The 12,858-nt window shown below is 42.6% G+C and overlaps 1 protein-coding gene across 1 annotated transcript; it reads right to left on the reverse strand.

The window, feature by feature from the left end:
* Window positions 1-7,933: 7,933 nt before the first annotated feature.
* LOC124686768 (tyrosine--tRNA ligase 1, cytoplasmic-like) lies at window positions 7,934-12,405 on the reverse strand. The gene is made up of 9 exons (XM_047220671.1): window positions 12,047-12,405; window positions 10,942-11,225; window positions 10,747-10,843; window positions 10,468-10,573; window positions 10,268-10,350; window positions 9,661-9,806; window positions 9,399-9,504; window positions 8,455-8,514; window positions 7,934-8,156 (listed from the first exon to the last, which is right to left on the reverse strand). Exons 1-9 carry the CDS (start codon window positions 12,380-12,382, stop codon window positions 8,136-8,138), a joined length of 1,239 nt encoding a protein of 412 aa, XP_047076627.1. The 5' UTR covers window positions 12,383-12,405; the 3' UTR covers window positions 7,934-8,135.
* Window positions 12,406-12,858: the final 453 nt, after the last annotated feature.

A 12,858-nucleotide genomic window follows, 5' to 3' on the forward strand; every position in this document is an offset into this window, starting at 1 on the left:
CTTCAACTCTTATTTCTTGCGCGAGCATCATTAAAATTACTGATCCCATCTTAATGGCTATAAAGAAAGCACTTCTTGGGAGATAACCCATGTTTTTATTTTGCTACTGTTTTGTTGTGTCTTGGAAGTTGTTACTACTGTAGCAACCTATCCTTATCTTTATTTTATTGCATTGTTGTGCCAAGTAAAGTCTTTGATAGTAAGGTTGATACTAGATTTGGATTTTTGCGCAGAAACAGATTTTTAGCTATCACGAATTTGAGTAGAACTCTCTGTAGGAAACTCAGAAAAATCTGCGAAAATTCATGAGTAATCCTCAGATATGTACGCAACTTTCATTCAATTTGATCTTCTTCATCTGAGCACGTTAAGTGCCTCTAAAAAATTTGTCTTTATGGACTGTTCTGTTTTGACAGATTCTGCCTTTTATTTCACATTGCCTCTTTTACTGTGTTGGATGGATTTCTTTGTTCCATTAACTTTTAGTAGCTTTGGGTAATGTCCAGAAGTGTTAGTAATGATTGTGTCCTCTCTGAACATGTGAATTTTTGATTATGCACTGACCCTCTAATGAGATTGTTTTGAGTTTGGTGTGGAGGAAGTTTTCAAGGGTCAAGAGAGGAGGATGATACAATATGATCAACAAGAGTGAAAAGTCTAAGCTTGGGGATGCCCCCGTGGTTCATCCCTGCATATTTCAAGAAGACTCAAGCATCTAAGCTTGGGGATGCCCAAGGCATCCCCTTCTTCATCGACAACTTATCAGGTCACCTCTATTGAAACTATATTTTTATTCCGTCACATCTTATGTGCTTTACTTGGAGTGTCTGTATGCTTTTATTTTTAATTTTGTTTGAATAAACTCGGATCCTAGCATTCTTTGTGTGGGAGAAAGACACGCTCCGCTGTTTCATATGAACACTGGTGTTCTTAGCTTTACTTTTAATGTTCATGGCGAAGGTTGAAAACTGCTTCGTTCATTGCTATTTGGTTGGAAACAGAAAATGCTCCATCTGGTAATTGGTATATTGTCTTGAATAATTTTATACTTGGCAATTGTTTTGAGCTCTCAAATAGATCATGTTTAAGCTCTTGCATCATGTGGTGTTGAACCTATTAGTGGAGAATTACTGTAGAGCTTGTTGAAATTTGGTTTGCATGATTGGTCTCTCTAAAAGTCTAGATATTTTCTGGTAAAAGTGTTTGAACAACAAGGAGACAGTGTAGAGTCTTATAATGCTTACAATATGTTCTTATGTAAGTTTTGCTGTACCGGTTCATACTTGTGTTTGCTTCAAACAACCTTGCTAGCCAAAGCCTTGTACCGAGAGGGAATGCTTCTCGTGCATCCAAAACCTTGAGCCAAAACCTATGCCATTTGTGTCCACCATAACTACCTACTACATGGTATTTTCCTGCCATTCCAAGTAAATTGCTTGCGTGCTACCTTTAAAATTTCATTCCTTGTCTTTGCAATACATAGCTCATGTGAAAATAGCTTAAAAAACTATTGTGGTATTGAATATGTTGCTTATGTATTTTATTACTTATAAGTTGCTTGTTGAGCGGTAACCATGTTTCTGGGGACGCCATCAACTATTACACCTTTGTTGAATATCATGTGCGTTGCTATGCATGTTCGTCTTGTATGAAATAAGGGTGATTTATCATGATTAAATGGTTTGAGTATGCATATTGTTAGAGAAGAACATTGGGCCGCCAACTAAAGCCATGTATCATGGTGGAAGTTTCAGTTTGGACATTAATCCTCAATCTCTTATGAGAATATTATATGTTGTTGAATGCTTAAGCATTAAAGAGGAGTCCATTATCTGTTTTCTATGTTTTCTGGGTACGGATGTCCTCAAGTTGAGATCTATCAAAAACGAGAAATCAAATGCGATCTATCTCCTTGGACCTTTGTACGAGTGACATAGAGGTACCCCTTTGTGACACTTGGTTGAAACATATGTAATGCAATGATAATCCATGAAAATCCGAGCTAATTAGGACAAGGTGCGAGCACTATTGGTATTCGATGCATGAGGCTTGCAACTTATAGGATGTCTTATGCATAACACATATGAATTATTACTACCGTTGACAAAATTGTTTCTATGTTTCCAAAATAAAAAGCTCTAGCACAAGAGTAATCCCTGCTTTCCTCTGCGAAGGGCCCTTTCTTTCACTTTATGTTGAGTCAGTTTACCTACTTCTCTCTATCATATAAGCAAACACTTGTGTCAACTGTGTGCATTGATTCTTACATACTTGCTTATTTGCATTCATAATATTACTTTGTGTTGACAATTATCCATGAGATAAACATGTTGAAGTTGAAAGCAACTGCTGAAACTTATATCTTCCTTTGTGTTGCTTCAAAACCTTCTATTAAGAATCTATTGCTTTATGAGTTAACTCCTATGCAAGACTTATTGATGCTTGTCTTGAAAGTACTATTCATGAAAAGTCTTTGCTATATGATCAGTTGTTTAGTCATTATCTTTACCATTGCTTTGAATCACTTCATTCATCTCATATGCTTTAGAATAGTATTGATCAAGATTATGATAGTAGCATGTCACTTCAGAAATTATCCTTGTTATCGTTTACCTACTCGAGAGCGAGTAGGAACTAAGCTTGGGATGTTTGATACGTCTCCAACGTATCTATAATTTCTTATGTTCCATGCTAGTTTTATGACAATACCTACATGTTTTATATGCACTTTACATCATATTAAGGCATTTATTGGACTAACCTATTAACAAGATGTCATAGTGCCAGTTTCTGTTTATTATGTCTGTTTATTGCAGAAAAGGCCCAAAAACCAAAGTGCTCGGAAAAATCCAGAAAAATCACAGAAATTCTATTTCGCCAGAAGACTCACGGAGCCGGAAGGGCCGGGCCGGAGGAGGCCCGGGGCCTCCTCCCCATCGGTCGGCGCGGCCGGGAGGGGGCCGCCCCACCCTATGGTGTGGGCCCCTCGGGACTCCACTGACGCTCCCCTTTCGCCTATATAATCCCTCGCGACGCGAAAACCCAAGATCAATCAATCATACTCCAGAAAGACTCCAGGGCGCCGCTGCCATCGCGAAACTCCGTTTCGGGGGACAGAAGTCTCTGTTTCGGCACGCCGCCGGGACGGGGAATTGCCCCCGGAGTCATCTCCATCGACTCCACCGCCATCTTCATCGCCGTTGCTGTCTCCCATGATGAGGAGGGAGTAGTTCTCCCCCGAGGCTAAGGGCTCTACCGGTAGCTATGTGGTTCATCTCTCTCCCATGTGATCTTTATGTGATCATGAGCTTTGTACTCTAGTTGAATATGTAGATGTTACTCTTGTCTATTATGCACTCTAGAGGTTACTTTAATATGAACTCCGGATTCACTCTCCACGGTGTGACGGTGATAGTGTGCGCATCGTGTGTGATTCCTTTATGAAGTTGTGGAGCTTGTTTACTCCGGCTTGAGGGTGCTCTTGTAGCCCTACACAATGAATAGTGTTTGTTATCCAACAGAGAGTGTTTGAGATTAGCATTTATTTATTCAGTTATGTGATCATTGTTGAGAGTGTCCACTAGTGAAAGTATGATCCCTAGGCCTTGTTTCTAAGCATTGAAACACCGTTTTCAACAAGTTCTGCTACATGTTTGCTTGCTGCTATTTTTATTTCAGATTGCAATTACAACTTACAATCATCCATATTACTTGTATTTCACTATCTCTTCGCTGAGCTAGTGCACCTATACATCTGACAAGTGTATTAGGTGTGTTGGGGACACAAGAGACTTCTTGTATCTTAATTGCAGGGTTGCTTGAGAGGGATATCTTTGACCTCTACCTTCCTGAGTTCGATAAACCTTGGGTGATTCACTTAAGGGAAACTTGCTGCTGTTCTACAAACCTCTGCTCTTGGAGGCCCAACACTGTCTACAGTAATAGAAGCGTGCGTAGACATCAAGGAGGATGATCCAGAGTGACCACAAACCCTAGATACATGTACGGTCATCTTCTCCATTGTGACCTGCAATACATCCACCAAAGCAGGACGTAGGGGTTTTACCTCTCCGAGGGCCCTGAACCTGGGTAATTGTCGTGTCTCTCTCTGCAGTGCCCGACTTCGGTAAGGCAACGACGTGATCTTGAGTTCCGTGTGTTCAAACCTTTCGGGTTCAGTGATACCCGTGTTCCTTCGCGGACACAATCCGGCATTTGGCGCGCCAGGTAGGGGACTCAGTCCATCATGGTTCTTCTCCAACGACCTTCGGCTGTATCTTCATGGCCAATCCGGCGGAGCCCGCAACGCTAGCTGGCCATCGGTGGGAGCCGGTCGTTGAGACTGCTCGGAGGCTGACGCATGATCTGCTCCGGCTCCGACCGGAAGAAACGATCTCCGATCAGTGGTTGGCCAGCATCTGCGGACTCGCGCACGCGATGTCCGAGGTTGCGACGGTCGCTGGGGCTCGGCAGACGCCGCACCAAGAGGCGCTCCGCCTGCCGGGAATCCCTTCTTCCCCCTCTCTCGAGGGCGAGTTAAGGTGAAGCCCGGCAGCGGCGGACGCGTCAAGTGCTCATGCATCAAAAGGAAGAAAGGCTCTACCTCAACGGAGCTGCTGGAGCACACGGTGCATTCGTCTATGCTGCAGGATTTTCTGCTTTTGGAGCAGCGCCCAGGAGAGTCGTTGCGCTCTTTCACACATTGTTTCGCCGACCTCTACCTTCAGCTTCCAAAGGTCAGTGACACTCTGGTGGTGGACGCCTTCAACGCTGGCACCACCAACCGGCAGGTTGTGGAAGATCCGATGCTCTCTCCGGGACCGTTCACCGTCGCCCGGCTCTTTTAGATAGCATATGAGCATGCCAACGGGGAGCTAGGCGAGGGTACCTCATCAGAGCCCTCACGGCAAGAAATGTCTCCCCTCGTTCCAAGTCGAAGTCTCCTCTCTAGCACCCCAACGGTACGCGGGTCCCGGATGCGTCTGCGGAGGATCCCCTGGCACGCCAAGATTAGGCTGGGCTCGGGGGCTTGCGTCGTCAGAACGCCGCCCTCACCCACTCTTTTGCAGGATATTGGGCCTCTTGCCTGGACAGCATCAAGTGTTCCGCTGATAATAAGTGAGGACGCGTTAGGATGCCTCCCCGAGGCACACCTGCCGAAAGTCCCCCCAGGCCTTATGCAAGATCGTTGTCATTCTCAAAACACATGAACAGAAAAAACACATTATCAAGGTGGTTCCATACCATATGCAAGATCGCTGTCATTTTGTCTCGTTTTGTAACTTGGAGTCTCCCTTTTCTAGATGGAATGGTTAGGGAATTCTGATCATGGGATAAATTAGAGAAACCTTAAGTAGGGGAAATTGATGAAAAGGGTAGAAGGGCACCACATTGATAGCTTGAGCATTCTCTCTTGCACGATGAAAAACATAGTTTCGGGAATATTCCTGGATATCCCTTGTAGCAATTAAAATCCAGAGCTCTGTAGGCGACCAAAAATTCTATTATTTCCCATAACCTTAAAGCACGGGCCGTCCACATGAAAGTTGACCATAATATCATACTCCCATGATGGAACTAGGATAAGGGACTAAGGGTGACATGTGCCCCAGTTCACATTGGCCCCAATTCTACTCTGATATATTTTTTTAAAAAAAGACAATGTGGCTTATCATCCAAGATGTAAGTAGTTCAACAATAGAAACATCAATTGAGAGATTTAAATAATTATACAGCTTACTTTCTGATGAGTGGCTACGCGTGCGATGGTTTGGAAAATTGGAAGGCACGGAAGAGTTCTCGAAGGAATCATCGACAGCCATGGACACCACTAAGTTTGAATTTTTGGCGTTGCTCGGATCCATCTCCGGCGCAACTATCTTGCCCGTCGTGTCTCCTGGGGCCGTGGCGTTTGCGCTTGCTCCGGCATCAGCGGAATGGTGGGCCGGGAACAGCATCGCCATCCTCTTCTGGCGCGCACGTTCCTCCCTAACCTGGCGCGCATCCTCCTCATCCCACTCCTGGTGCGCAAGCTCCTGCTTCTGCTCGCGAACGAGCTCCCAGTAGCCTTCGCCCGGCATCATGGCCTTGAAGCTGCAGCCTGGCGGCGCCGGAGCAAAATGGGACTCCGCACGTATCCGTCGATCCATCCATCAGCGAGCTATACAAATTGCTGCAAAGCGCGTGCCCGCAGGAGGAGGGAGGAAGTACCGTAGGGGATCTCTATCATCTTTTTCTCATTCCTTCGGTCCAAGACACCGATGATCCTAGGAGGCTAGGACGATCCTCCTCGCTCATCAGCGCCCACACCCGCTCGCTGATCAGACACTCGCAATGCACCGGCCGTGGCAGGCCTCCTCCTTTAGTCGACGCCTCGACGGCGGCGAAGAGATCTTTAGTGCAGATTAGGGGTTTGATTGATCGATCACCCCAGCCCTCGCGCTGAGAGAATGGGGAGTCCGACGGAGTCCAGAGCTCTCGACTCTATGGGCCCTGCGTTATTGGGCCAAAATTAAAGTCGAAGCCCTCTCGCCCGGCCTGATTTTTCTGTGTCCCGTCTTTTGTTTTTCATACTAGAAAAAAATAGGAAATGTGTTTTTTTATTGTTTTTTTTTTAAGAAACACACTACAAACGCAGATGCTCACGTACACGCGCATACAGCCACCTCTACAAATTCACCACATGCGCCTTTTTTGTTGTTGTGATAAGCATACGCTCTTATGTTGTTTGGTGAAGTCGAAATGTATCATACATAAAGATCTTCGTTTCAAATACCGCACTGAACATATTTTTTCAAAAAGTTACTAAGCTCCGGCTAACAAACATATATTAGACGCAAATAGGCAACCTTCAGTATCGATTAGGTTCCAACCCTACCCCATTTACTACATCTTTTTTTGATAATCCCATGTGATGTTCATCGTCAATCAGAAATCAGGTAGTTGAGCTCAAAATAGAAAGAAGAAAGTCCAATTCTCATCCTTAAACTCTTGGGAAAGTTCACTTTCAGTCCCAAAATTTATTTTTAGTCTAGAATGAACCTTGAACTCTCGTAATAGTTCACTTTTCATTCCTTTGCAGTTGAGTTGAGCAAATTACTAGCGTGGAAAGAAAAAATAGGGAACCAACCAAATTGGTTTAGAACCAGACCAAGCCCAAACAACCTGAGATGTTAAACCAAACGTCACAATGCAAAAAACAACGAAACCCTTGGGTCCCTAAACCAGTCTCTCGCTTGATTTCTCTCCCTTCTAATTCACGTGAAGCGTTGCGCCACAAAGGTCTCCTTGTTTGCTTATCAACATCGTCCGGCCTCTCTACCCTTGCACCGTTACCTTAAGTTTTTGGCCACCTATGGCAGATATTTGCCTACCTCAATCGGGGTAAGGACTAAAAGTGAATGATTCTGAGAGTTCAAGGTTCATTTTGAACCAGACGAAAGTTCTAGGACCAAAAGTGAACTTTCACTAGAATTCAAGGACTAAAAGTGGACTTTCTTCAAATAGAAATCAGTTAGTTTGTCCATTGCGAAATAATCCAGATTTTTCATTCAAGTTATACTGTGACCGAATTTCCTTCCTCGTATACAATCTATGCACTTAGTCTTGAGGTGCATATGATGCGTCCAACCTCAACTTCAGGTGCATATGGTGCGTCCTAGCTCCAATAATACATATGGTACTATTACGGAATTCTAGAAGTTATCCGTTTTTAATCCAAATTCAAATCTCTGCGCCAGAAAAGGAACAGAAATTCAGCACTGATATTGTTATTGATCTTAATTTACAGTTTAAAATTAAAAATAATTGTCTTCATAGCATGGATTATTTTTGTTCCATTCTCAACTTGCGTTTGAAATTTAAAACTGAAATATGGATCTTATAACTAACACTCATTCATTTTCAGAATCTTTTTTTAGTAAACTAGGAAATATGCCAGGCCACGAGTCTAAACTTATAAAAGGAAGGTGACCTCCCACGACAATGTCACACAAAGAGTACACCAGCAAGATAATACGGAGAGGATAAGTATTAGTATATGCCAACAATTTTGCCGAATAAAATTTCCCATGAAAAATGTGTATGCTTCCAGTGTTGGTTTTCTGTCCATGTAGTGATCAGGAAGGTCTTTGCTCTTAACTGCTTACTCTGTACTTCTGCAAAAGAGCATATGTCTGGATTAAATCATGGGACATTGAAAGTTTGAAGTGTTGCAACGGAAACACGATTGTGATTCAAGTTGAATTGAACAAATATTTGAAGTTTGCAAGCTCTGCCTACTAAATCTATATACACCACTGCACAATTTCACTTCAACATGCATCTGGTAACTTGCTGCAATAGTTCACTGCGGATTAGTCGGTCTTACTATATCTGGAGTAAGTATGTGTGGGCAGATAACATCTAGAATTTATATTTAACATTCATTCACTGAAGTGGATACAAATATTGTACCTTAACAGTGTTGAGGAGAACTTTGGCTTCATTGCTGGTATTGAAGTGATCACGAACAGGCTGAAAACGCAAAATGGTATTAATAGGGCAAAAAAATATGAATTAATACGAGACATTCAAATTATATGTAAAAGATGAACTTGATTGAAGGTTAATTCAAAACTGCATTAATAGGACACACGATTGACACCTTAACAACAAAAATGGCCCATCAATACCACTCCCTCGTCCCACGAAGAGTGTCTGAGATTTGTCAAAATTTGGATGTATCGATACATTGACAAATCTCAGACAACCTTCATGGGACAGAGGGAGTATTTGCTAGGAATAACCCAAATCATGAGAAATGCAGCAATGGAATGATTGAAAAAATAACAAATAAAAACATTCTGAAGCATCACAAAATCACAACACAATCAACTAAAAATGAATTGTGAGAAACGCGGTAGTGGAATGAACAAATACAACGAGAATAAATTATGGCTCCTCAAAGACAGCATCACATCATTAAAAAAATGTGAGAAAATGAAAACCTCCAGCAGCAACAAGCTCCAGTGATCCCTATAATTCAAAATTTTCAAGAAGACGTTTCTAGGATTCCAAAAAACCAAAAATAAAATTATGGCAGTGTGTGAGTGCATTCTAAAGGCACGCCAAAAATTTCGGTATAAAATACATTTTATTTTGGGCCACACAAAAAAGAAAAATTTCTGACAGTTCTTTTTGTTATGCACCCCCTATATACAGCCAGAAATTTGTCCTTTTTCCGTAGCTCAAAATAGAATGAAATTTCTACCGAAACTTCACACGAGTGTTCAATACATGTATATGTATTCGCGGAATAAATCTTGAGATTTTTTGAAACGAAAAAGTGCAATTTTCAAAAAAAAAAAAACAGGATCACTAGGCTCGGGAGCACCAAATCCGTGTCCGGAAAACAATACCTTCAATATTTCATTAATCGCTTTGGCCAAAGCAGGCTTAACGTCAGCAGGATGCAAAGCACCACTGGCATAATCAGCAATGAGCTCATCCATGCTTAAAAACGTCCTGTTTAAAAGCAAACATTGTTAGATGCCACATGCAATGACTTCCATGTTGGAGATTCAAAACTCAATAGTAAACAATTTTCAACAGAAATAAACTAAATAAATAACTCATATTAAAAAGGAGTGTTCTGAGCATTTGGTAGTCAAAGAATATTACTTGTTACCGCCATTGTTTTCCTTCCGAACCACCTCAAACCTTTCAAACCAAGGGAAAACGATGTACTTGATGTACTCCAGGCACGGATTACCCTCGACAATGTTGGGCGGGCAGAAAGCTTGCTTTATCTTTACATTTACCTGAGCCTGCAATTATTTGATTGTGGTACAATATCAGCTTTAAAAAGGGGCAAACGTAAACAAACAGATATTCCCCATAAATTCCAAAGTTACTACCAGTTTGATACAATGATGAACAAATAACTGCATGCCATCTAAAAGATCTACTGACGACAAAGGAATATTATAAGCAAATAATAAACACAATCCATGTACAATACAGATTTGACTTCTTTAAATACTAGAAAGTGAATTTTAACCCATATCAAGAGTGTATGTAAACTGAATAGCCAAACCTAACATGTAAGTTTAGTGGCTAGGGCTTCATTTTCTTGCTTCGCATACAAGGACCATACCCAACGATATCCTAGCTAAGTAATATCTTTCAACATTTGAACATCTCCGGATGAGGTTGCATGGACTGATTAGGTGTCACACGCTTTAGAGATAAATGAAGATTGCTAACAAAGAGAAAATATTATGAGAACCTCATCATCTTCCATAAAGATAGCCGATGATGGATCACTCTTTGACATCTTCTCCTGACCTTCTTTGAACCCAGGGAGCATATCTGTAATTCAGATTAAGGAACAAATATTTTTGTACAACCTAGCAATGAACCACTATTCAGCAATTCTAACACCATAAGAAAAAACATAAACAGCACAGCAGTAGCAGATCAGGATACGATGTGACAGAATAATTGGTTTGAGCTTCTTTTTAATGTCGTCGCAGTACTCCCTTGCTAACATGTTAACCTTCCTCTGGTCCATGCCCAACTGGCATATGTCAGCCTACACAAGGAAACAGTTTAGAGAGACTTAGTGACAATCTAGATTCTAGGATATATGTATACCACATTACAGTATCAAGTGACATAAAAATATCAATAACCTTATCTACATTATGAAGATAATTTAATAACTACAGTTGAAGAGGTAGTTATCTGCAATATAAATATACTAACCTTCAGGAAGAATATATCAGCACACTGCATGCAAGGATAGAAGATCTGTGCAGCAGTCAATTCCTCATTGTCAGCACGGCCCATGATCGTACAACATCTGCATAGTAAGGGAAATAAGATAACTAAACTATGTTCGGGTTTGAACTTTGGAAGTAAAGGATCATTTGAATACATGTACAATCTATATGGATGTACCTCGTTATTCTCTTGACATTATTTTTCCTGGCAATGTCCATTACAAGTGGCCAGTATTCATTTGCACGGCTGTTGATTTCTTCTGAAGACCATAAGAATTCAACACCATCGAGATTCATACCAGCTGCTTTCCATATTTCGATCATGTAGCGTCCGACTGTCTGGATTTTTTTAAGGTCGCCACCCATTTTGTTGTTTAGCTGAGCAAACCAATCTGCTATCCAGATTTTCACTTTGCATCCCGCTCTGATCATCTTGTTAACGTTAATTGTCTTCACAATACCCTGTGAATGTAAGACATGAAAATGTCTATCATCATCAAGACTCGCTCAGGTCTTACAATCTGAAACAATTTGCGCATATTGGTCCCACGCATCACAAAAGTACCATTATCATAATTGTGGAAGCATGCACAAAGAATTGCTAATGCACGTGTAAGATTAACAGTTATACGCACTAGCATGTTTTGCTCTTAGAAATCTTACGGAACAACAAATCAATCGAACATGGAAGCAGTGAACTAATCGTTCTCCTTCCAGAGCCTGATAAAAGGCTGGGTATCCCAAACCAACTTGCAGTACCAGCCAGACATAGTGGCAGACAGAGGAGTTCAGGAGAGTGCTCCTTATTTTACGGACTTTTGCTGTTGACTTCTTTCTAGTCTTATTGATTCTCTTCTTCTTGCAATCTCTATTTGTATTCTGGTCTAACACTTTATTTTCGTTTTCCTATTCTTGTTCAGTGATTTAATCAGATTAACCAGAAACCACTAGCACAAATAACAACGAGCCAGCCATATATAATCAGCACATGGCATTCAGAACTAGTCCTAGTTTAATGTGTAGCAGGAAAACCTAAGCCAGGCATACATCTATTGCAAACACCCAGTTAGGTGGTATCATGGTAGTTGCTACTAGTTTTATGCATAGCAGAAAAAAACTAAGCCAGACATATATCTATAGCAAACACCCAGAAAAAACTAATCTCTAATTTGGGTAATAAATTAGCTGGTCACTAACCACCTAGAGTTCAAAAAATGGGCCTAGAAACAGATCGCAATTCCGAATCAGAGTTGCTAGAGGGGAAGGCACTGGCATCGACGAACCTGGGCGATGTGCATGCGGCCGGAGGGCTCGAATCCGTCGTAGCAGATGGGGACGGGCTTGTTCTGCAGAAGGCGCTTGAGCTCGTCGGGCTGAATGCACTCCTCGCCGATGCTCATCAGCAGGTCGAACCGCTCGTCCAGGGTCATCCCCGCCACGGCCCCAGCGAGGTCCTCGGCGGCGGCACCGGCAGCGGCAGCGGAAGAGGAGGCGTCGGAAGCCGGGGAAGGGTCCGCTGATGTGGCGGCGACCTCGGCTGCGGTGGAGGCGTCGGGAACCATCGAGGGGTCCATGGATGCGGCTCCGGTGGAGGCGTCGGGGACCGTCGAGGGATCCATGGATGCGGCGGCGGGAGTCGAGTCCAGAGGCGGCGGTTGGCGGATGAGCGATTTGGAGGAGGCTAGGGTTTTAGTTCAGTTTGGTTATCTCTCCGTTCGTCTGGCCCTACCAGTTTCGCTATGTCGGTTTTGCGCCGGCCTTTTTCCGCACGTTGCGGGCTGTTGTTTGTGACTGGGCCGCGCAAGAACTGCTGGGCCGAAGAGAGAGGGGGAGTTTATTGGGGTTAATTAGATCGAGCGTTTCAGGGGCAGTCCCTACTCGCTGCTCATTGCGGGCGTGATTTGCTCCCGCCTCAAGCGACGGACGGGGTGGGCCGGCCCATTAGCGCCTAGGATGTACGGTTTTCCCTTTGTTTTCCGGTTTTCTCGGGGTTTTTCTGTTTTTGTTGGTTACTTTTGGTTTTTTCTGTGTTCGATTTTCTGATTTTGAAAATTTTCAGATATTTTTTATGATTTTAAAAAATGTTCATATTATA

This window comes from Lolium rigidum, chromosome 1, assembly GCF_022539505.1.
Source record: "Lolium rigidum isolate FL_2022 chromosome 1, APGP_CSIRO_Lrig_0.1, whole genome shotgun sequence".
Taxonomy (NCBI): Eukaryota; Viridiplantae; Streptophyta; class Magnoliopsida; order Poales; family Poaceae; genus Lolium; species Lolium rigidum.

Excerpts from the sequence above, each read along its gene's own strand:
- LOC124686768 (XM_047220671.1), bottom strand. The coding sequence starts at position 12,382 with ATGGATCCCTCGACGGTCCCCGACGCCTCCACCGGAGCCGCATCCATG. Across the intron at positions 9,505-9,660 it reads GAAAACAATGGCGGTAACAA|GACGTTTTTAAGCATGGATG; the intron begins GTAATATTCTTT and ends GCTTTTAAACAG. Across the intron at positions 8,515-9,398 it reads CGATTAATGAAATATTGAAG|CCTGTTCGTGATCACTTCAA; the intron begins GTATTGTTTTCC and ends TTGCGTTTTCAG.